We start from the raw sequence: 25,344 nt of genomic DNA on the forward strand, positions 1-25,344 counted from the left end.
GTGGCAAAAACAGGAAAGCAGACTATTGTCTAAATGGTGGCCGATTAGGAAAAGGGGAGATGCAACGAGACCTGGGTGTCACGGTAGACCAGTCATTGAAAGTAGGCATGCAGGTGCAGCAGGCAGTGAAGAAAGCGAATGGTATGTTAGCTTTCATAGCAAAAGGATTTGAGTATAGGAGCAGGGAGGTTCTACTGCAGTTGTACAGGGTCTTGGTGAGACCACACCTGGAGTATTGCGTACAGTTTTGGTCTCCAAATCTGAGGAAGGACATTATTGCCATAGAGGGAGTGCAGAGAAGGTTCACCAGACTGATTCCTGGGATGTCAGGACTTTCTTATGAAGAAAGACTGGATAGACTCGGTTTGTACTCCCTAGAATTTAGGAGATTGAGGGGGGGATCTTATAGAAACTTACAAAATTCTTAAGGGATTGGATAGGCAAGATGCAGGAAGATTGTTCCCGATGTTGGGGAAGTCCAGGACAAGGGGTCACAGCTTAAGGATAAGGGGGAAATCCTTTAAGACCGAGATGAGAAAACCATTTTTCACACAGAGAGTGGTGAATCTCTGGAACTCTCTGCCACAGAGGGTAGTTGAGGCCAGTTTATTGGCTATATTTAAGAGGGAGCTAGATGTGGCACTTTTGGCTAAAGGGATCAGGGGGTATGGAGAGAAGGCAGGTACGGGATACTGAGTTGGATGATCAGCCATGATCATATTGAATGGAGCTGCAGGCTCGAAGGGCCAAATGGCCTACTCTTGCACCTATTTTCTATGTATCTAAACACTCAACCCCAGAGGGCATAGAAGATGGCACAGGCAATGTAATGGAAATGCTCCTGCACTAAACCACATTCTTGTGGTGCAATGCTACAAGTGGCCTTCTCTCTCAGCCATGAATAAATAGCCTTGTCATACAGACACTTTAGTGCAGCACCACACTCTTTAACATGTGATCAACCCACAAAGCCTTCAATTTATCATGGTGAGGTGTTTGAGAAAATAGTACATTCTATTATTCATAACCAATCTCAAAAGCACCTCACGTTAGCTACACTAGGACCAAAGTATACTTTCCAAAACTCTCCAACAATTTCAGAACAGGATTCTCATTACATTGCCCACACTTTCCATTTTTGTATTATCCAAGAGAAGTTGCTAATTATATCAAACTTGAGCAACTTTCCACAACCAATTCTCGCAGCTTCAGAACGAATGGGGACTGACGTCCTGAAATGCCTTTGTGACAAGAGAGGAGGAACTAGCTCAGGTTGAATATTAAGCTAGTGGTGAGAGGTGAACAAGGTGAAAACCAAGTTCAGCAAGTAGTTCCTGCAAATAAATAAATGTTAACTAAATATGTTGGAAAAGGAATAGAATCCAAGTTATTCCCTTGATACAATAATAAACCCACTTTTTAAGATACATATATATTGCATTGGGGAAAAACATTCTGAGAATTATTGTTTTTTTCCAAAAATTCAAAGAAATAAAGAACCAAGACACAGACGTTAAAATTTTGAACTGTAGTCTTAACAATGTAGTGAGCAGCCAAGTTGTGTCGAACGTCATAACAAACTGCAATTAGATAGAAACTGATAGCCTCCATCGTAATGTGGTGAATTAGAAAGGTGGTATATGGGATAGATTTGGAACAGATCAGGAAGCTCAAAGCTGGGCATACGTTAACACTGCGGACCATCAGATGTTCACCCTCACAATCTATGCTCAGGGTCCAGCACGAACCATCACTCTACCATCAGATAGAGCTAAGTGATTTCACAATCAATGAATCAGATTAAGTCCTATCACATCTAGTCTTGAATTCGTGGTGGACAATTAAACAGCTAAAGGATGCAGAAACTTCAAGAACATAACATCCTCAAAGATGACAGGGGCGAATTGTCAGTGCTAAAGAATAGCACATATTGAGATGTTTGCAACAGGTGGACGATCTATCTCTCTTCACCTGAGATTCTTGCCTCCACTAGAGCCAGCCTCCAGCCAATTTATTTCCACTCCATTTGATATCATGAAATACCTGGTCCAGAAAAGGCAATGGGAGCCAAAAAAACCCCCTACTATAGTGCTGAAGGCCTGCACTCCAGAACCGGTCACTGCTCCAGTACAGTTACAGCCTGGCATCAAGCCACAATGTGGAACATTACTCAGCTAAATCATGTTCACAAGATCAGGAAAAATCTAACTTAGCTAGCTACTATCAGTTTACTCAATCATCAGCAGAATGACAGAAGCTGTCATAGACAAGGTTGGCTAAAAGCATTACTCATCAATAATCTACTCCCAGGACCACTCACCTTCAAACCACATCACAGCCAGGCACAAAGAGCTAAATTCCAGAGGTGAGAATGACATCAAAGCAGAATTTGAAATGGGGTAGCATCAACATGGGGAAATGGGGTAGTATCAGGGAGTATGGAGAGAAGGCAGGTACAGGATACTGAGTTGAATAATCAGCCATGATCATATTGAATGGCGGTGCAGGCTCGAAGGGCCGAATGGCCTACTCCTGCACCTATTTTCTATGTTTCTATGCAACTGTGGTAAGACTGCAACCAATGGGTATCAATGGAAAATCACAGCAGTGACTGGGACAGAGAAAGATGGTTGTGATTATAGGGTATCAGCCTTAGAACTTTGCAGGAATCCCTCAGGGCAGTATTTCAGACCTGACCATCTTCAACTGCTTCATTAATGACCTCCCTGCCACCACAAGGTAATTGGAGGACCTTGGTGTACATATCCAAGCAGGCAACAGTGCAGGCAGATAATGTGATTAGGAAGACCTATGGGAAAATATTATAATAGCAAGGAGGTTCTGATAAAACAATACAAATCATCATAGGCTGCAACTGGAGCACGGGGTGCAGTTCTGAACGCCACATTATAAGAAAGATATGATGGTGCTGGAGATGGTGAAAAGGAGATTCACTAGAATGTGGCCTGGGACATTCATTTTTCAGTTAAGAGAGACTGGATGTGCTGTGTTTGTTTTCCTTTCAGTGAAGGCTGGGGGGGGGGGGGGGTCATGTGTACATTAGGGGTGCAAAACTATGAGGGGCATGGAAATGGACATTATTTTTTTTTCCTTTTAGCAGAAATGTTTATTACAGTTTTAAGACTAGGCATTGAGTGCTTAAGTAACAGAGTAAATTCCCTACGATATCGGTCAGACCACTCATTGCAGCATACACCTGCAATGTTAATTATTTTAGTATCAACCTACCCACCTGCACCATCCCAACTTACACACACAGGGATTTTTCTTTAAAGCACAACCGTTTAAATCTCCTGCGTCCTACTCCCACGTTTATACCTTGAGGCGGACCCAACGTCAGAAGAATGACCATGGCGTGAACTACCAGAATATGCATGGTAGCTGTCTCCCCAGTGGTCCAACGCAGGAAGACCTGGTCCTGGGACTCAGACTGTGCAATAGAAAAAAGAAAAAAAATAGTTAGTTCTCCCTGCAGCATTCACATTCTTAGAATAAAGTTCTATGTTAGAACCCTAAGCATTGATCTTAGCAGTAATTTTCTAAACAGAATTAGGAAAACATTGAAGAGTTGTTGGGAAGGGAGAACAGAACAAATTGCTTAGCCTTTGAAAAAAACACATGAGCAGTCGACAAGATAGCTTTCTTCTGTGCAAAAAGATTGAATGAGAATTTTTAGAGATGGTACAACCTCACCACTGACTGACCCATTTAATCTTTCTCATAGGACATTCAATTTATAGAAAGGAAAACTCAAATATGAGGGCTTCTGCGCCTCTTTGAAATAAATGAAGAACATAGGAACCAGGAGCAGGCCACTCCACCCCTTGAGCCTGCTCCACCATTCAACAACATTATGACCGATGTTCTGCAACACCACCATCTTCATGCTCTATCTCTCCCACTGTCAATGCCTTGATTAAATCTTCACAGTGCCACAGCTAGAAGAGCTGCTTCCTCACAGCTCCAGCAACATGGGATCAATCCTGACCTTTAATGTTACCTATGTAGACTTATCACTTTCCCCCTCACATCTCAAACATGTGCAAGTGGGTTAACTGGCAACTGTACATTGCTACTCGTGCATAGGTGGATGGTGGAACGTGGAGAAATGAACGGGAAAGTGGAAATAATAAAATGGGAATGGTGCAGGATTACTGTAAATGGGTGTTTATGGTCAGCATGGATTTGATGGGCTGAAAGGCCTATTTCCATGCTGTTCAGTTATAATTTTAAACATCTCTACTTTAAAGAAAACAATTACACCTTTGGTTTTAGATTTCCTTCAATCATACGAATCTCCTATTTTCTCACAAACTCTGAATGAGATTCTTCACTTGGATAGATATAGATATAGATATGCCATTTATTGTCACTATACATGTACAGTGAAACTGAAAGCTGCTCGTACTCAGTGCATACATACAATTTTACACAAAAAACAAGAAACAGAAAAACAAAACAGAAGGGAGATGGGGGGGGGGGAAATAGGTGCACAAATTCTACAGCGCTACATACATATATACATATATACAGATGGAAGTCCGTGTTGGGCGGTGTAGTCAGTGCATGTGTGGATTTGAATTTATGGTAGATATAATTCTCGGGAAGCAGCTATTCCTGAGTCTGTTTGTCCTGGATTTGATGCACCTATAGCGCCTTCCAGAGGGCAGCAGGTCGAACAGTCCAAACGCAGGATGGGAGCTGTCTTTGGTGATCTTCTTTGCCCTGCTAAGGCAGCGGGAGGTGTAGATGTCCATCAGGGAGGGGAGAGGGCAACCAATGATCCTCTGCGCTGTCCTGGTTACCCTCTGAAGCCTCTCCCTGTCTGCCATGGTGCAGCTCCCATACCATGCTGTAATGCAGTATGTCAGCAGGCTCTCGATGGACGAGCGGTAGAAGGTCAGCAGCAGGTTAGAGTCCAGGTTGTGCTTCCTGAGGACCCTCAGGAAGTGCAGCCGCTGCTGAGCCTTCTTGATGACCGCTGTCGTGTTGTCCGTCCAGGAGATGTCAGCCGCGATATGGACGCCGAGAAACCGGAAGGTGTTGACCCTCTCCACACACTCGCCGTTAATGTGTAGGGGGACTAAGTCGGTGCTGTGCCTCCTGAAGTCGACAATGAGCTCTTTTGTTTTCCTGGTGTTCAGAGCCAGATTGTTTTCTGAGCACCAGGTTGTCAACTTCAGGACTTCCTCTCTGTAGGCTGCCTCGTCTCCCTTTGAAATAAGTCCGACCACAGTAGTGTCGTCAGCAAATTTGACGATGCGGTTGTTGTTGTGGGCCGGACTACAGTCGTAGGTGTAGAGACAGTATAAGAGGGGGCTTAGCACACAGCCCTGTGGGGAACCGGTACTCAACCTGCGAGTGGAGGAGAGGTGGGGGCCAAGTCTCACAGTCTGGGGCCGGTTTGTGAGGAAATCCTTAATCCAGGCACATGTGAGAGTGGGGAGGCCGAGAGTGACCAGTTTACCAATGAGGATGTCCGGGATGATTGTGTTAAAGGCTGAACTAAAATCCACAAAGAGCATCCGGACGTAGCTCTGCCCCTGCTCCAGATGGCTCAGCACAGAGTGGAGAGCTACGGTGATGGCGTCTTCTGTGGATCTGTTTTGGCGATAAGCGAATTGGTGGGGGTCGAAGTCTGGTGGTAGATAGTCCTTGATGTGCTGGAGGACCAATCTCTCGAAGCACTTCGTGATTACCGGAGTGAGGGCAACAGGACGGTAGTCATTAAGGCTGGTGATGGGAGACTTCTTCGGCACAGGGACGATTGTGGCTGATTTTAGGCAGGACGGAATAACTGCCTGGGCCAGGGAGAGATTGAAAATTCTGGTGAAGATGGCAGTGAGCTGGTGGGCGCACGCTTTGAGCACCTTACCAGGGACTCCATCTGGGCCGGTAGCCTTCTTGGGGTTCACTGCCAGGAGCACCCGTCTGACATCGTGTTCCCCGACAGTGAGTGGGGTAGTACAGGAGCCAGGTGAGGGTGGGAACAGGGCTGTAGCAGGTGAGTGCTGCTGTTGTGATGTTTCAAAGCGGGAGAAGAAGCAATTTAGCTTTTCTGCCAGCGGCGCACTCAGGTCTTCTGACTTTGTGGCACAGCCTCTGTAGTTGGTAATGTCTTGTATGCCCCGCCATACCTCCCGTGTATTATTGCTGGACAAGTGGGACTCTATGCTCCTCTTGTGATCCGCCTTGGCCTTTTTAATACCACTTTTCAGGTCGGCTCGAGCAGCCCTGTACAGAGAAGAGAATGGAGATGTGGCATGATCCCCAGCAGACACCAGGACACCCAATTGACAACACACATCATCGAGTAGTTCATGAATCCAGTGACAGAGTTGTCGGTAACGTGCTCCACCAGCTCCATATGGTCATCACCACCGCGGGAGATTGAGCCTGTGTAACCAGCCAGTGTACTGAGGGGACCCACTCACCCAGCTGTACACCTCCTCGTCCTCCTTCGTCTTCCGCATCCGCTTCACGTATCGGGAGAAGATGGCGATGAGCGCCACCAACACTGACTCGCACTCCGATCTGTAGGAGTGTTTGGCGAAGAGGTGAGTCATGATGGTGGACCTCTCGACAATCAAGCGAGCAACATCCTGAGTGATCAAAATGATGGGTCACAAAAAATATACATCATTACAACAAGGGAAAGTATGGTGTTTCGTTACCCACCTTTCCCATTAGCAGCACTTCTACTGTTTTGGTTAAATTTGCATATAAAAGGAGGTCGATGAGACAAGGTGCTCAACTAATTAACACAATGGAACATGCAGTGCAGCAAAACTCTCTTAACCAAAGATCCTATAGCAGAGAGCTCTGCTATAGGATCTTTGCTCTTAACCTAGTAGAGCTTTCAGGCTAAAGATAAACACAAAATGCTGGAGTAACTCAGCGGGACAGGCAGCATCTTTGGAGAGAAGGAATGGGTGACGTTTTAGATCAAGACCTTCTTCAGATTGAAGAATCAGTCTGAAAAAGGGTCTCAATCCGAAACCCATTCCTTCTCTCCAGAGATGCTGCCTGTCCCGCAAAGTTACTCCAGCATTTAGTGTCTATCTTCGATTTAAACCAGCATCTGCAGTTCCTTCTTATACAGAGCTTTCAGACTATATTGTATGTTAATCATATTAGTACCCCAACACAATTCAAATTCAATTCTTCAAAGTTGTTACACTTTAACATAATTTTTTTCCAGTTAAACACAATGCACGTAGAAGTAGCAAGAAAAATAGGACACTGGTTAGTTTAAAGGGAACCCTGTATGTTTAATCAGAGAACAGGACATTGGTGAACAGAACCTCGGTGTGCTTAAAGAAGTGCAGGAAATGAAGGCCCAGTGACATTAAAGGGAAATAGAGCATGGTGTGTTTAAGGAGAGCATGAGAAACCGATCCCAGATAAGTCTAAAGGAACGCAGAAAGAAGGATCATTCTGTTTTTAAAGAAAGCAACTGAACCAGAGCTCTGGTAAGTTTAAAGGAAGCATGGTAAATGAGCCCCCGCTGAGTTTAACAGGAGCATGAGAAACAGGCCGCAAATAACGAGATGCCAAACAACTGGGATTTATGAATATTCAGGTAGTGTATAATCAGTGTTTAGCTGTAGGTCGTTCAGAGAGGAAATAAGTCTGCTTGTCTCACAACCCACAAAAACATAAGAGAAAGAAGCTGGCAGCCATTCGGCCCTTCGAGCCTGTTCTGTTATTTTGTCATGCCCGACTTTACTTCCCGATCCCCAGCAATCCAAAAGCCTAACCCAGTCTTGAACATGCTTAATGACACAATTTCCACAACACTCCAGGATACTGAATTTCAAAGATTCAGAACTCTCAGTAGAATTTCCCATTCATCTCAGTTTTAAGCAGTCAACTTCCAACCCCTGGTTCCAGTTTACTCATTTATGCCTCTTGGATGTTAACCATTCCACTATCCACAGTCATATTACACCCTCAGTCTAATGCGCCGTCAAAACCTATTATGTGGCATCTTATTAAATATACTGCTGGGTGAATCAGCAGCCCATGCTCTGACACTATTCAATTATTTTCTTCTTGCTTCCACACCATTCAAACCCGTCACATTATTCTTACCAAGGCAAGGTCGTTGTGCTGAACCTGCTCCTCTACTGGTGCGTGCTGTGACAAATAAATAACATAGGCACTGATGGTCTGGGGATCGGTCTCCACATGAATTGCCTGCAAATCAAAATTAATAAGTAAATTGTTTAAAAATGAAACAACTCAAATAAACGGCAACATTTTCATGTCAGCATTTTATCTCTTGTATGTTCCTAGTCTTTTCTCCCTCTTTTGGCTATGTACCACACCATTCCCCACTCTGGTTAAATCCTCAATAGTTTAACGCACCAGACCCAGTAACAGATCAGCACAGGATTCACTCCTGAGAAGGTGAACAAAAACTGGAATCCAGCGCCACCAAGTGGTGAAAAGCCCTGCTCTTGGAGGAAATGCTGCCACAGCCCATGCAGCAAGTGCAAGCGTGCAAAGACTGCTGTGCACTTACTGTGATCATTCATTTAGATAATTCAAAACCCCTCCAGAAACTCGAGTACATTACCTAAGCTGACAAGTCAGTGCAATATAATGATACTACCTCGCTGTTGAACTTTGCATTTTCACAATAATAAACGAAAGTCCCATCTTACTCACAAATATGATCCCTGAGCATCATTTTGGTGAAGAGATAGGGGATCTGCAGTGCCCTGTGGAATATTTATCCCACAGCCAGCATAATTAAAAGTACAGATTATCGGGCGTTAACCATATTGCTGCTTGTGGAAACTTGCTCTTGGTAATTGGTGCTATCGTTCTGACATTACAATAGTGAGTAAGCTTCAGTGTATTTGAATGACGGGATACTATTCTGTAAAGGCATGATAAAAATCCACAAATTTTGTTGCATTTATAATTTATTGCATGAGTATATGAAGGCATTAAACCCTCCACCCATAAATGCATTTTATTTCAGCCACATTATAGAATACTCAAGCTACTCCAGTTTGCTTTCCCCCTTTTTCACCTGACCTGTGTTCTTTTACTATATTTTTTTCTTCAATAATGCAGTGGGCCAAGGCCTCTGCCAATGCTGTATGGCTCCATATAAAACATTAACACCCAGCCACTCCATTCACATTGTTTGTAAAGCTCACCTGCTGCAGTGCCAAGGAAGTCATCTTACAGACACTGCTGAAGAGGGGCAGATTGGGAAGATCTCGCAGCAGCCACTGATATCTATGGAGTGGTTCACCATCACTTGACTCCTCTTCCATCATCTGTTCTCGCTCCTCCATTTCCCGCAGACTGCTCTCAGAGTCCGTCAGCACCAGGCACAAGCCCTGCAGCAAAGGATAAAGTTTAATGTTCATGCCACATTAGATCCCCAGCATATGAGGGGTCTTTTGAACGTGGCATCAAATCAAAACCATAAAAATGTTTATTTATTTCACAATATCAAAGCAGAAGGGCACCTATTTTACAACACTCCCTCTGCACCTCTCCTCATCTGACATTGTAAAACTCATGAATTACCGGAGACAAATGGAGTGGAGGAGGCACATGTGACACTAAAAAACAGTATTGTGCCAAATTTAGCAATGCAGCCAAATAATCCACTGATTTGTCCTATCTGGCCTCATGTTCACACACAGAGAATGGAAAGTAGCAGTTCCAGGTAAAATCGCAGATCTCACCTGCACTACATTTTGGTGTTACCCCAAAAATGTGAATTGCCACCCTCCAAAACTTTTGCTTTCAACATCCTAGGTGTCATAATTCACAAGAGCTTGGAAAAATACCAGCTATAAAAACACTGCAGTTACTACACGAGCTGGACAAAGACTGAGTAACTTCCAGTGAGTGACTCTGCTCCGAACAACCCAAAGCCATTCCGTAAGACACAAGCCAGAAATGTGGTGAATATTCGCCACAAGTTGAGTGCAATTAGCTCAGCAACATTCAGGTAAAAAAAGCTTCTCAACTGGCATCCAATCGAGTACCACACATCTTGGCTTAGAACATTGATAAGATGCATAGCAGAAACTCCCAAAACCATGACTACTACTGCCTAGAAGGACGTGGGGAAAAGGTATGTGGGGGAAAAGGGTTGTGGGGAAAAGCACCATCTTCCAGATCACACACCATCCTGAAACATGCTGTTCCATTAAAGTTACTCAGTCAACATCCTTTGTCTCCCACAACACAACTCAAGAAAATAGTAGGAGGAGAGCAGTTATACAGCACGGTACCGGGCCCTTCAGCCTCACTTGTCTATGCTGACCAAGTCGCCTACTTGAGTCCCACTTGCTTGCATTTGTCCCATATCACTCTAAACCTTTCTTATCCATGTATCTATCCCAGTGTTGTTTAAATGTTGTAATTACACCCACCTCCAACATTTCCTCTGGCCGCTCATTCAACATACCCACCACCTTCTCGGTGGAAGTGGTAGAGGCAAGTAGCTCTCAGGTCCCTTTTTGATCTTTTCCCTCTGTATCACCATTCAGTAAGATCATGGCACATCTATGCTGGCCTTAACTCCTGTTCCATGCCAGTTCCCCATATCAACAATGCATTGATGTTTCAAATATCTATCAATCTCCACCTTAAATATATTGAATAATCCAGCCTCCACCTCCATCAGGGGCACAGAATTTCAGAGATTCACAGTCCTCTGAGAGAAGAAATGCTGATACACCTCAGTTTTAAATGGTATCTGGTACAATGCCCCTTATCTTGTAACTATGTCCTCTAGTTTGTGACTCTTCCACGGGTGAAATCTAATGTAACAGTGAGAGTACAGGAATTACAGTGGTTAATGAGAGTACTTCACCACAGACAGCTTAAAGGTAACAAGGCAATGATGCCCATGAACATCAAAATAAAACCATACCCATCTACAGGACGTTTAAAAGATGCACATCACTCCAACACACCTTCATGGCCAGAACACGGGAGGCCACCTGTGGAGAGCTCAGGCGCCTCAAGAAGTAATCCAGCACTTCGCAGGTGGTCTGTTCATCAGCTTTGCTGCCCAACAGGAGGTCCTGCAGACGCCCCAGCAGCTGCCGCTGCTTCTGTTGTCTCTGTAATCATGAGTAAATTAGCAAGTTAAAATTAGGAAGCAAACTGGCCTAACCATACCACCCATCTGGGTTCAACTACCACTCCAGATTGTGAGTGCAAACCCGGGCTCCCAGTATTTGTATCGGAGATGCCAACTTTTGATTCAAATGTTAGACTGATGCTGTCTCAGCAAACATATAAGATCTCACAGCTCTGTTTCAAGACCAAGTGAGTTCTGTCCACGTGTGACTAAATGGCATAACCAAAACAGGATACCCATTTTTCTCACAATCATATTTTGACTGGACATCAACATTCTTCCGTGCTGCTGAAGTGTTTGGCGACATCCCAAAGAAATCAATCTTCACTCCACAGTGGCCTAGTGTGGACCATCCACAGAATGCACTGCAGCGACCTGCCCAGCTACTCCAGAAGCATCTCCCAAGTCAGTGACACTTACTATCATGTAGGATGAGGACTTCAGGACCTCAGACCCCTGTTCCTCATCATCTTTAGAAATTCATCACCGCTGCTTCACTGACCCCAAGTCTATATTCTCCACCATCAGTTGAAAACCATTTTGGAAATGCCAACTCTAGAAGTACGGCAGTAGTTCAAGAAGTTGCCTCACCACCCAAATAAAAACAATAAAAATACCATATGCTGAGTAAACAAGGCTTTTTCAGCGATTTACAACCATTCATCATATCTGTGCACTTGATGAGATATAGTCTTACCTGCCGCTTCTTGGCCCGCTGCTCTTTGCTCTCTCCCTCGTCTTCCTCCTCTGTGGTGGCCACCTCGTCAGCTGCATCGTGAAGCAGGAACTCGCACAAGCACTGGACGGGCAGCACATCCAAGGACCCTTCACTCGACTGTACCAGATCTGCTAACCAGGGCATGGATTGAGACGAGGCCTGGAGGAAAGGACAATTTATCAGTCGCTTTAGATTTCAAACATATCTTTTGATTAATATAACATTTCCTGGATGGCTGGAGGATCAGTAACGAAAGAACATAGATTTAAGATAACAGATAAAAAAGCCCAGGAACTGATAAAACTTCTTTCATGCACCAAATTGATAATCAGGAATATGCTGCCTGGAAAAAAAACAGTGGAGATAGATCATTTCAAAAGGAAACCAGATAGTTATATTTAAAAGAAAAATATCTAGAGCTATGAAAAAAAAGCGTGGGAGAGAGGAACTAATTAGAAAGTTCCTTCAAAAAGAAGCACAGCGATCCAAGAATTTGATTCCTTGGTACAAATCCAAACAGCAAGAACAACAAAAGACACAGTTTAGGTGCAATGTGCCTGGGGCAAAGGGGTCTTCGACCTCTCAGAATCACCTGCTTTAATCAAGTCAAGTTTATTCGTCACATACACATACGAGATGTGCAGTGAAATGAAAGTGGCAATGCTCGCGGACTTTGTGCAAAAAGACAAACAAACAAACAACCAAACAAACTATAAACACAATCATAAACACACACATATTCTTTTACATATTAAATATTGGAAGGAAAAACTTCAGTAAAGTTAGTCCCTGGTGAGATGGAAGTTTACAGTCCGAATGGCCTCTGGGAAGAGGCCTTCTCAACCTCTCCGTTCTCACTGCATGGCAACGGAGGCGTTTGCCTGACCGTAGTAGCTGGAACAGTCCATTGCATGGGTGGAAGGGGTCTCCTATGATTTTATTTGCTCTGGAGTTGCACCTCCTGTTGTATAGTTCCTGCAGGGGGTCGAGTGAAGTTACCATAGTGCGTTCGGCCGAATGCTTCAAGCAATGCTTCAAACAGTGCAACTTTTTTTGGCCACCTCAGACACAGCTCCCTCAGAGGGGTACAGAATCATCCGCAAAGCACAAGCTCAGCGAAAGGCAAGTTTTTCCTCATACTATCTCCAACACTATCAGAGCCGTATATATTTGGGGTTAATGTCCTAAGTTCTCAGTCTAAAGTAAGAAATGAAGCCAACATAAAACCACTCAATGAATGTCTTACTGCCACATATTGCCAATACAATAAATTCTGACACACTGTACCAGAGAGCAATAAAATAAATTTGCCACCTATAGTTCCACATTGTCACACTTAGTACTAAGTGAGACATTATAGCACTCTGTGGAGGTCGTCGGGGCAGGTGTTTACAATAGGGCACAGCAGATGCTTTGGCTCAGAGGGTAGCAGTCTCACTTCTGACTCAGAAGGTCACGACTTCAATCTGTACTCCAAATAATTTAGCACATAATCAAGGCTGACACTTCAGTACAATTGATGTCATAGAAAGGAAAGGCGCTGTCTGAGGAGCTGTCTTTTGGATGAGATATTAAACTGAGCGTGAAAAGTAGATGATCCCCGTTCAGTGGTTTGTAAAGGAGCAGGATAGTTGTTTCCAATTATCTGACCAGCATTTATATTTCGACCCCGATAATTAAAGCATACAATTTCACTGCTGCTTGTGAAATCTTGCTGCAATTTCCTTCATTACAACATTGACTCTGCTTCAAAAATACTGCAATGGCCGTGTAGCACCTGTGGATTACCAGATTTGTAGGTAAATGCCATTAACCCATTGCCAAGTCCTTTGTCTGAATATGCCCTATTATATTTGTGCTTGTCCCAGCTCCATTTCAGAATTACCCATTCACTTTTCTGGACCTTTCCTGGATTACTTATTACAAAGGTTGCAGTAGTCTCTGTATATTTATGGAAGCTGTGTATATGGAACGAGCTGCCCGAGAATGTGGTTGAGGTACGTGCAATAATAACATTTAAAATATATTTTGACAAAGGTTTAAAGGGATTACGGACCATAAATGGGCAAAAGGGATTAGATTAGATGGGCATCCTGGCTGTCATGGATGCATTGGGCCGAAAGGCCTGTTTCCATGCTGTATTACTCTATGTGGTTATGTACATTAGAACCTAAAAATACAGCAGCAGACCAGGCCACTCTGAACCTCGGGTTTATTTTGTGCCTTCAACCTTTAAGTTTTCAACAATTCATCTACCTTCTTGTCAAATGTCCCTGATGATCCAGCCTCTATAACCCTGTGGAGTAGTGAATTCTAGAGAGTTACCACCCTCTGCGGGAAGTTCCTGTGCACTTCATTTATAAGTGAATCCTTCCAAATCTTGTTACTATGTCACCTTCGGTTGAGATTCTTCCATCTGTGGCAACACTTGAAAAGTAATTATTTGGCTGTGATGCACTTTATTAAGTGCTAAGGATGTGAAGAGTGTTACTTACAGGCAGGTTCTATCCATTTGTCAATGATTGCTACCTCCAGACAAAACTGAGCTCACTCACCTGCCTCTGAATGATGTTCAGCAGGAAGTCAGGATGACGACTGCGACACAGCAGGTGGCCCAAGCGAAGAGACTGATTCAAGCTCTTTAGCTGCTCGAGAACTTGTGAAGGTGGCCGGCGAGGGGGGCCCCTGGAGAGGAGGAGATCTCAGTCAGTAAATCAGACACCAAATAAAACGTAGTCAACAGAAAGGGGGTAAAAAAATGAATCCTTAGTCACTAACACCAAGCATCTGACATTGGTTGTACGTACCTCGACACATTCAAACCCCAATGTTAAGGAGTATACAAAAACATGGAGCCCACATTTGTCGCTTCAACCATCATTGCCACAATCATTGAAGCTCCATGGAATGAGTGTAGACCAACTGCAGCAACTTGCAAAAAATTCAACAACTCCAAACCACCCGACCATTACAATCTAGGCCAAGGCTTGTAGATACTGTTTGTGGGAACTTCACCGGCTTTAAGTTCCCTTATAAGTCACATGCCATCTTGACTTGCAAATATGCTCTTTTGTTATTTTCTCTAAGTTTAAACACTGTAACTCCCCAAATAGCAGCACTGGAGTATTACTTCTGCAGATTGCAATTGTTCAGATGGCTCATGACTGCCTCCTGACAGACAATTCCAGATGAGCAACAAATGCTATATCCAATGGAAGTGTTAGAAAAATGTAATAAATGCATTGGCGTAACTATCATTAACAGTCTTATATTAGAGGGTGATGAAGTAAAATAATGATCAGGACATTGAGTGGCTTGACAATCCATCAAATAAATAGATGGAGCTCTCATGCACTCTCAAGTGCATCACATTTGCTGGTGTTGCTATTTGTGAGATGAGGAGTAAGTACCAGAAGAGAATGAGAAGCAGTGATACAAGGTCATTGACCAGGATACACTCTCATATTCATGGGAGGACATCAATGTTGCCGCCCCTCCCCACACACTCACTGAGGGTCGAGGCTGGTCAGCTGTGATAGCAGCAGGCTGTTGCTTTCGGTGATGGTCTGCTTTGTCGATGCAGCAGCTAGATGGCTTTCGAAAGCCAAAATCTCCTGCTTTTCTCTCTGTGACATCTGCAGCTCCCGAGTGATCATTTCATTTCTGGTTTCCTCATCGGTCACAGTGCACTGAGGGTAGGAGAAGTTGCTGAAAGTAGAAAAGCAAAAGTATTATACAGTCATGAACACAATCAGGTATTTTCATATTCTTGGTCCCCTTCGTAATTCTGTCTCATGGAGAAATGTAGCAAGGTGTCACCAACATTAATTGATAAATAAGAAAAACTGCAGATGCTGGAAAACTGAACAGGACTTACAGAATAAATGATAGAGCCTTGGAGATTATTGTAGACCAAAGAGATCTTAGTGCATAAATGCATGGTTCCCTGAAAGTAGCATGTCAGGTGGATAGCATGGTGAGGAGGGAAGAGTATCGAGTAAAAATGTTGGGAAATCATGATGCAGCTGAACAGGTCATTAGTGAGACTGCATTTGGAGTAATGTGTGCGGTTTTGGTCGATCAGCTATAGGTTCAATGTCATTAGGTTGGAAAGGGTGCAGAAGCGATTCACTTGGTCGTTACCTGGACTTGCTTGCTTGAGTTATAGGGAGCGGCTGAATGTGTTTTTTTTTCTATGAAGCGTAGGGGGTTGGGGTGTGACCTTATTGAGGTGTATGAAGAACATGAATAATGTGAAAACTCAGTCTTTTACCCAGGGTAGAGGATTCTACAACCAAAGGGGATATGGTTAAGGCGAGGGATTAAAGAGGGACGTCAAGGGCAACTGTTTCATACAGAGGAAGGTCCATATCTGGAATGAGCTATAAAAGGAGGCTATAGAAGTGAATAGTTACGACTTTCACATTTGGACAGATATAGGGATAGGAAGTGTTTTAGAGTGTTATTGGGCAAATGCAAGAAAATGGCACTCGCCAACTTGGTTGGCATGAACATGGTGGGCCAAAGTGCCCGTTTCCATGCTGGATAGCTCTATGACTCGATGAAATGCTGGAGATACTCAGCATGTCAGGCAGCATCTGAGGACAGAGAAGCAGTTAACATTTCAGGTTGATCACATGTCATCAGAGCCTTTTGATGCAAGGTCATTGGCTTGAGATATTAACTCTCCTTCCCTCTCTGTAAATGCTGCCCGATCTGATAACTACCTCCAACTTTTGCGGTTTTGATGTTAGAGATATGCAGAGTAGATTAGGCACCAGTTGCTCACCTGTGCAGATTACACAACTATGTGAGAAGCACTGTACAGAAGCTGTCTACTGAAACCAAATGGTTATTTCAGTATTTATGTTGGACGTCAGCTTCCTCTCATCCCTTTTCAAGAGCTAGGAACAGGCAAATATGCAGTTGGCCAATTAATATCAACAAAGAACTTCAGCTGTGTACCTTTACTTTCAACAGGAGGATAAATATTATGTCACATGTAAACCCTTTGCACACATGCATCCATGTACATGATTCTGATCAGAGGAACAAAGTGTTGATGATCTTCATGAGTAGAAGCGTTACTTTGGAGGTAGAAAAAGCATTTTAAAATATGGGGTGGTTGGTTTGTTGTAGGAGGAGAAACTGTATTGAGTTTAGAAGGATGAGAGCAGATCTTGTCAAAACACTCATGGGGCTAAATGTAGCATTGATGTTTCCACTGAATGTGCTGTCTGTAACCAGGGGACACAATAACACAATAAGAATGAGTAATTCAGATCTGAGATACAAAATTATTTCACCCAGAGCGTAGGAAATGCTAAAGATTCACTACTTGGATTTCCTCACACACAACAACAACACTTCACCAGGGAAAGAAGTGCCCAGATCAAATCTCCTGTAAGAAATGTTTATTCCATGGTAAAATAACTCACTTTGTCATCACCATTTCCATCAACATCTTCAGAGTAGGGTAACCTTCCCATGCAGCCAGTCCTGCAGACAAACACATTTCATCAGCATTCTCTACATCAAAATAAATCAAGGACCATTTACTCCCCAGTCATTCCCTCTTTTCCCCCTTTCCCAATAGGCAGAAGATATAAAAGCTTTAAAGTACATACCACCAGATTCGGGAACAGCTTCTTCCCCGCTATTATCAGGATAGTTTCATAGGCTAAGGATGTAATCCTGATCTCCCAACCTACCACATTACGGCCTGCACTGCCTCTGTTACCACAATGTGTGGACCTGATATCCTGAGAGCGATGCTGTCTGGAGCTGTGTTCCTGGTAGGGCCACCCATGGCGTAAGATCGAGGGGGAGGTCTCTGACAAAGAGTAACCAAGACCTCAACGGTGGAACAGGCGAAAGACGATGGCTGACCTTAGTGGAGCATCGCAACGGCTGGGAAGGCGGATGAAGGCTGCAGCATTAAAGGGTCTCCGGTCATCTTGGATTCCATGCCACTAGATCCTGACCCAGATCTGTCAAGGACCGTGGGGTGGTTGTCTGTGCACCAGTCTCCCCACGTTAAATAAAGTCACGCACAGGCGTCCACCATATAGGGAATAGAACTCTGGAGACACCCATGGTTAGCCACAACCGAAGGAGGCCTAAAAATAACACTACATTCTGAACTCGGGTATTTTCTCTTTGCACTACCTATTGGACTAGAGTAATGGCTTGATTATACTTGCGTATGGTTTGATTTGACTGGATAGCACACAAATTTTTCACCATATGTCAGTACACGTGACAATAACAAATCAATACTAAACCAATATCAATTGCTTGTGCCAGTTCTGTTAGCAAGTCAAAACCTTGGAACTGGATTGGAATTGGAATTGGAAATATGGACTCACCAATTTCTGAGAAGTGGAGGGTGGGGAACCTCTCAGCTGCTGATGCTTTTGCCAGGGGCAAGGATGCCGTTTACATGATGCAGGTAAGTTTGCAGACAAGGGATCACAAGCAGAGTCTCTCACTTTTGTTAAAACCTTGTGAGAGCCTTGCTTAAGCAACTGAGATGATTTTAGAACAATACTAGACCAAGTCTGACCCGTTGTGACTCGTTCCCCAAACGCAATATTGCACCCCTCACCCGTTCCCCCAATGCTACCCGTTTCCACCATTCACCTATTCCCCTCACATCCACCCCTCCTCCACTCCCTCCCTCACCTCTTCCTCCCTCTCCTTTCACCTACCCTCAGTCACCCCCTACCCTCAGTCACTCGCTACCTCCATAACCCCTCTCCCCTCCCTACCTCTCTCACTCCTCACCCATCGTACACCCCCACTAAACACAATGTTTAAATAACACTTCTCCTCCTCCCCCTCCCCTAAAACAATGTAACTAATCTCTCATTGCCCTGGGTGGAACACTGTTGATAGGCAGTTTATGTAAATTAGATCCCATTGTGACATCATACCTGTAACTGCCACTGCAAGTTCAAGTGATTCTTTCTCAAACTAGATTTTCTAAAGTTAAAAATGTGAATAACTTGTAAAATATAACATCAATCTGAACAAAACTTGATAAAAAAACACACCACAAGACAACTGTAAGTAAAGTGGTCGAAAGATTGTAGCGCTATCGTGTAACGTTTTGGCGTAGTTCTGGGAGCACGCACGCACACAGAATCATAAACAAGATGAGAGCTTTTGTTATAGATATCAATCCCTCTTTCATGAGCCTGTCTAAGTTGGCACTAATATTTGGGTGTACACTTCCAATCAACAGCTGCTTATTACTCTCTTCATCATTCCCTTTATCACTCCCACAGGTATGCAATTGCGCAACCTGAGAACTCATCCAGATGGCGACTTTGTGTATCATTCAAGACAAGGAATGTCTTGAATCTGGCTATTTGACTCTAGATGGTGCCAGAGACAAGCTGGATTCCACCCTCAGCTGATGTTTGCACGCAAAGTGCATTACATACCACCGATCACTAATTTTGACAGTCGTAACTGCAACTTCTCTCCCCAAGCTCCAAGGCAAATCGTCTCTCCTCCTGTTGCTGCACCTCAAGAGCTTCTAACATACTTGGAGTATGTTAGGACATGACTTGGAGAAATTCCAAGTCAAACTTGGAAATTTCTGCGCTGTGTCACTTGCTCCAAAAACTAAGGTGAAAACATTCTGCTTTTTCATGCAACAGGGACAGTTTGCAAAGGTGAATACAATGAATATTAACAAATCTAACTAACTAATTAATATAAAGGTTTTTGTAATTTGCTTCATTTACAGTTACTGAACCACATGGGACATAAAGATTTTGTGAAAATGTACTTTGTGAAAATCAATATTTGCAGGTCACTTAGAAACTCACCAATATTTTGCGGATTGAAGGCATTTACAACTAACAATAACAGCCAAGCCTTCCAGTATAAAGATGAGATGGCCAGGGCGGGAGGCTGGTACCTGAATGATGAAGAAAATATCTGTTCAAATCAAATATCATGGGGGACATCACATGTCATCACAAACAAAACTGGCATAGTTCAGTGATGACACTGTATATGGACTTCACTGAAGGTTACAAGAGGAATGGCTCAAATCATTTTTTTGGCGAGACCATTCAAAGATTCAGGCAGCATTTGGGAAAGCAATGAACATTGTATCTATATCAATGATATTTGATTACAATGAAATAATGTGCTAGTTAACGTATGAAATAAAATGCTGTGTACAAAATATATAAATGCATTATCAACCTACAAATCACATATATAGACACAAAATGCTGGAGTAACTCAGTGGGTCAGGCAGCATCTCTGGAGAAAAGTAATAGGTCGAAACTCTTCTTCAAACTGATGTCACCCATTTCTTCCATCCAGAGATGCTGCCTGACCCGTTGAATTACTCCAGCATTTTGTGTCTATCGTTGGTGTAAATCAGCATCTGCAATTCCTATACATCCTATACAAATTATATATTTTATGTTATTCTGGAGTTATGCAGATTGATTGCAGGCGAGCTCACATTCCCCAGCCATGTCTCTGGAGGTACCCAAATTCCCTCACCAAGGATGAGTTGCAAGCGGTGGTTAGGGGCAAAATACATAATCGGCAATACACCACAAATGTCACCACACTAACAGTTTCCATGCATGAGCTTGTACCCAGCAATACCCTGTTGAACTGCGGAGTCTACATATGCACTTTTTCAGTGACAATCAATGAATTAATTGCCAAAAACAGGCAGGCACTTCTCCATGCTACTGCAGGATGATTGTTTTGAAGAGCCACAATAGGGATAAAAGGTTTTTTTTAAATAATGCTGGGCATTGCAGTGTCAGATGGGGAAGTGGAAGCATACCGTAGAATCTTCTAAAATTAAAATAAAAGAACAACCCTGTTAAATGGAGAAAAGGGGAGCCGAAGATTTGAGGGAGGGGTGGGATTAATAGCGTAGCTCTATCAAAAGCCCAGCACAGTTAATAATTAGCTGAATGGCCTCTTACTGTGCTGTAGCTCGTGAGGCTTAGACAGTAGAAATTATCAACCTTAAAATAGATTTAAGAAGTATCCTCCCATAAGCTGTTTTTGCATTTTAAAATCTAGCAAAATATGCTTCATTGTGGATAGGTGAAAGAGTGCAGACAAACCCTGGTGGCAGCTGAATGTTTTCAGGGTGATGATAAGTGCAGAGATTCAGAACTGCATCGATCAACTGAACTCTCTCCACATGAAGGACTTGCAGATCTGAAAGAAGAACAAAATAAGCATAGAATTTTTAGTCAATGAGTTATACAGAATGGAAACAGGCCCTTTGACTCAACTTGTCTATGTCAAACAAGTAGCCTTCCATTTGCCTGTTTTTGGCCCAGATCCCTCTAAAACCTCCTATCCATGTACCTGTCTAACATCTCTGCAAACAACAGCTAGGGGATTCTCTTGTATCCAAAAGTTAATAGAGCTTCACAGTTCACAGGCCTGGATAGAGTGCATGTGGAAAGAATGTTTCCACTGGTGGGAGAGTCTAGGACCCGAGGTCATAGCCTCAGTTTGAAGAAGGGTTTCAACCTGAAATGTCACCTATTACTTTTCTCCAGAGATGAGAGGGAATTTCTTCAGTTTGAGGGTGGTGAATCTGTGGAAGGGTGTGGAGGCCATAAATGGCTATTTTTAAGGCAGAGACAGATAGCTTCTTGATTAGTATGGGTGTCATGGGTTATGGTGAGAAGGCAGGAGAATGGGGTTCAGAGGGAAAGATCAGCCATGACTGAATGGAGGAGATGATGGGCCGAATGGCCTAATTCTGCTCCTATCACTTATGAGCATCATAAGTGACAACATCCCAGATACTCTATTACTGATACTGGGAGAAATATCGCAAAATAGGTGAAGGAGTAGGACAATAAATCCTTCCAGCTTCAGCTCAATACAATCATGGCTGATCCTTTATTGCCAACACTATCTCTCTGTTTTCCCCTTATCCATTCATGCATTCCCGAGGCCAGAAACCAGGCCTCCAGACCAAAGATAGGGAACTCCACGGGTTCACCACTCTCTGGGTAAATACTGAGATTTGGTTTGAGATACCGCTGCTAAAGGAAATATTATTTCTGCATCTACCCTACCAATCCCTGTGCCAAAAGGATGGGAGCAGAAAAGATTTTTTAAATGTGACTCAATCCCAAAGAATGCTGTACAATGAGCATTAAGCAATGACTAAACAAGAGTAGAACAGCAGCTCCCTCTACACCTGACAGTCTGTTATCATTTTATTTCATAAACAACATATCATACTGTCCAGTTATCAGAACTCTGTGAAACCTTGAAATCTGGCGATCCTCAGCAGCCTCTTTTTTAGCTACTTAAAGATGTATTCCTTCTATGTATTACCTTGCAATAGTATCAGCATATGCTTTATTTTGAAAACAATATCTGAGGACAAATACAGACAACAGAGATATCGACAGTGGAGCATTATATTAAAGAAGGGAATGGTAGACATTGAAGATGGTTATTAAAAATCACTGCAGGTTCTTGATCAGCTGGGCAAGTGGGCTGAGGGATGGTTCCCTGTAAGTGATGTCACAGAAAATAGAGTGGGCAAGAAGGCTTACATTGGCCTCCATCAGTCAGAGCATTGAGTATAGAAGTTGTGATGTTATGTTACAGTTGCACAGCACATTGGTGATGCCACATTTGGAGTCTCATGTTCAGTTTTGGTCACTCTGTTATAGAAAGGCTGTCATTAAGCTGGAAAGAGCGAAGAGAAGATTTACGAGGATGTTGCCAGGATTCAAGAGGCTGAGCTATAGGGAGAAGTTGGGCAGGCTCGGACTTTATTCCTTGGAATGCAGGAAGCTGAGGGGTTGTACACACGTTATAGAGGTGTATAAAATCATGAGAGGATAGATAGGGTGAATGCCTATTCAGAGTCTTTTACCAAGAGTAGGGAGTGAAGGACCAGAGTACATAGGTTTAAGGTGAGAGGGGAAATCTATATTACTAAAAGTCTGTTCTTGACCGGTTTTGGCCATCTGTGCTGCGATTTCCGAAAGAATGCCGCCACCTACGGCCGTCATTTTTGGCCACCTTGCTCAGAGCTCCCCTCCGCCACATGTGTGCCGAGGATTTTTCCCGTCGATGAAAAATGACAGAGATATTAATGATTTTATAAAACTCCCCATTCTCTCTGCTGCCCCCGCTGGCGGCAGGGGGGAGGGACTATAAAACCAGGAAGTGGTGTGCCTCAATCAGTGTCTGCAAGCTGGAGGAAGGCAGAGGGTCACGTTTCTCTGAGCTGTGAATAACACTGAACACATGTCTACTCAAATGTAAGTGTCCTTAGTGGTTCTAAAACGCTGCTTGCAGAATGTGTCTATTGGTTCTAAAATGTTTGCAAAAAGTGTTTATTGGTTCTAAAATGTTTGCAAAAATTGTCTCTTTTGGTTCTACAATGCTTGCAGAATGTGTCTTTTTTGGTTCTAAAATGTTTTTTTAGGTTCTCCTCCCCTCTCCCCCCCCCCCCCCCCTCCTCCCCCCCCCCCCCCCCCCCCCCCCTCCCTCCCCCCCCCCTCCCCCCCCCCCCCCCCCCCCCTCCCCCCCCCCTCCCTCCCCCCCCCCCTCCTCCCCCCCCCCCCCCCCTCCTCTCCCTCCTCTCCCCCCCCCTCTCTCTTTCCCCCCCTCTCCCTCTTCCCCCCCCTCTCCTCTTTCCCCCCCTCTCCCCCCTCTCCCTCCCCCCCTCTCCTCTTCCCCCCCTCCCTCTCAAACCCCCTTCCCTTAATCCCCTCCCCTACACACCCCCTACCCTCTTCCCTCCCCCTTGCTCCCCACCTCACCCCCCTCTCAGCACCCCCCTCTCTCTCTCTCCCCTCCACTCTCACCCTCTCTCTCTCTTCCCCTCCTCTCCCACCTTCCCCCCCTCACCCACCCTCCTCTTATCCTCCTCTCCACTCCCCTATCCCTCTTAATTTCGTTCAGACCGATAGGTCTGAATGACAATAAAGGATCTATCTATCTATCTATCTTGCCCCTCTCTCTGTGTCTCTCTCTGCCTCTGCCTCTTCTCTCTCTGTCCTCACTCGCTACCCCCCCCCCCCCCCCCCCCCCCCCCCCCCCCCCGCCCGCCCTAGATGTGATGCAAGTTGGGGGCTATGCGTCAGTAGATAGGGTGGTTATGGGGTAAAAGGAGCATATTAATAATATTAATATAATATCAAGGGGGTAATTAGCGTGAGTGCGGTGGGGGTGGGGTGGGATAGTTAGTGTGTGTGACGCTGCGTGCCGCCTCCCCCCCCCCCCCACAAAACCCCCCATTGGGGGAACAGGCCCAACGGGTCTCCACTTGGTCTAGTATTTTATAGATACCAGAGAGGCAACTTTTACAATCAGAGGGTGATGAGTATTTGGAACAAGCTGCCAGAAGAGGTAACTGAGGCAAGTAGTTTTAAATATATTTGGACAGGTATATGGATAGGTTGAGTCGAAGGGCCTGTTTCCATGCTGTACTCTACGACTCTATGATTCAATGTTGAGAACAGCGCCTATTCAGGCGATGTTTGTACAAACTTGATATATAATCCCAGAGTTTAGATGACTGAGAAGAAATATAATTGAGTTGGTTAAAATAACAGAGGGATTCACGAGGGTAGATGCAGCAAAACTGCTCCTGTTGGTAGAGAAGATTCTTATAAACAAGCGCGGCAGAAGAAATTAAAACTGAAGTATTCCAAGATAAAATATCACATGATGCATTAGATTGACATGTTCGTGTCCAGTTATTGACTACAAATGAACACATTCACAATTCCTACTGATAAACTAGCATCAAGAGCATGTGTTAAATTGACAAGTGCTCTATGCATGCAGAGCAAATAGAGCATTTTCCTTATTAGGTGTGAAGGCCATTGGTGTTCATTCTGTTGTACCTGATCATAATAGGGTATTTAAAAACAAAATTATTCTGGCGACGTGGGCATCAATGGCAAGGCCTTACGAGACTGAGAAGGTGTTGTAATAGTTCTTCTTGACCACTGCAATCATGTGGTAGAGAGGCTCTCACATTACTGTTTAGGGCAATGATCGGGGGGATCTAGCACATTGAAGAAAGTGCAAATACATCTCCTTGTCTGGATGCCATGAACCTTTGGGGAGAATGTTGAAAATCAAGGTTTTCCCAGGCACTTGCCAAAAGAATTCACTGTTTTTGAAACTGTACAAAGGAAAGCAATCCTCAAACTAACTGTGCACTCAAGAAAATGACCAATCACCGTCTTCAGGGAAGGATTAAAAATGTCCGCATTAATAAACTCGTAAGATAAGCATATAGACCCGTTCTTGCAACCTCCCTCATAAACTAAGGATGTAGTCCCGATCTCCCAACCTCCCTCATTGCAGTCTTGTACTGTTTTTATATCTGCACTTTCTCTGTAGCTGTAACACTATAATGCTGCAATACACTATTCTACACTCTGGTATTTTTCTCTTGGCATTATCTGTTGTACTTGATTATACTCAT

The 25,344-nt window shown here is 43.9% G+C and overlaps 1 protein-coding gene across 6 annotated transcripts in view; it reads right to left on the reverse strand.

The window, feature by feature from the left end:
* ints1 (integrator complex subunit 1) overlaps positions 1-25,344 on the reverse strand; it is a 93,725-nt gene that overhangs the window by 46,984 nt on the left and 21,397 nt on the right. For all 6 annotated transcript variants that reach the window (XM_055651346.1, XM_055651344.1, XM_055651343.1 and 3 more), the window contains exons 16-26: positions 20,981-21,077; positions 19,703-19,794; positions 17,303-17,363; positions 15,375-15,572; positions 14,420-14,549; positions 11,844-12,023; positions 10,977-11,126; positions 9,195-9,380; positions 8,116-8,220; positions 6,456-6,623; positions 3,340-3,451 (exon numbers count right to left, since the gene is read on the reverse strand). In XM_055651346.1, coding sequence (XP_055507321.1) covers positions 3,340-3,451; positions 6,456-6,623; positions 8,116-8,220; positions 9,195-9,380; positions 10,977-11,126; positions 11,844-12,023; positions 14,420-14,549; positions 15,375-15,572; positions 17,303-17,363; positions 19,703-19,794; positions 20,981-21,077 — 1,479 coding nt within the window. The remainder of the gene's footprint in view (positions 1-3,339; positions 3,452-6,455; positions 6,624-8,115; positions 8,221-9,194; positions 9,381-10,976; positions 11,127-11,843; positions 12,024-14,419; positions 14,550-15,374; positions 15,573-17,302; positions 17,364-19,702; positions 19,795-20,980; positions 21,078-25,344) is intronic.

Source organism: Leucoraja erinacea, chromosome 20, assembly GCF_028641065.1.
Source record: "Leucoraja erinacea ecotype New England chromosome 20, Leri_hhj_1, whole genome shotgun sequence".
Taxonomy (NCBI): Eukaryota; Metazoa; Chordata; class Chondrichthyes; order Rajiformes; family Rajidae; genus Leucoraja; species Leucoraja erinaceus.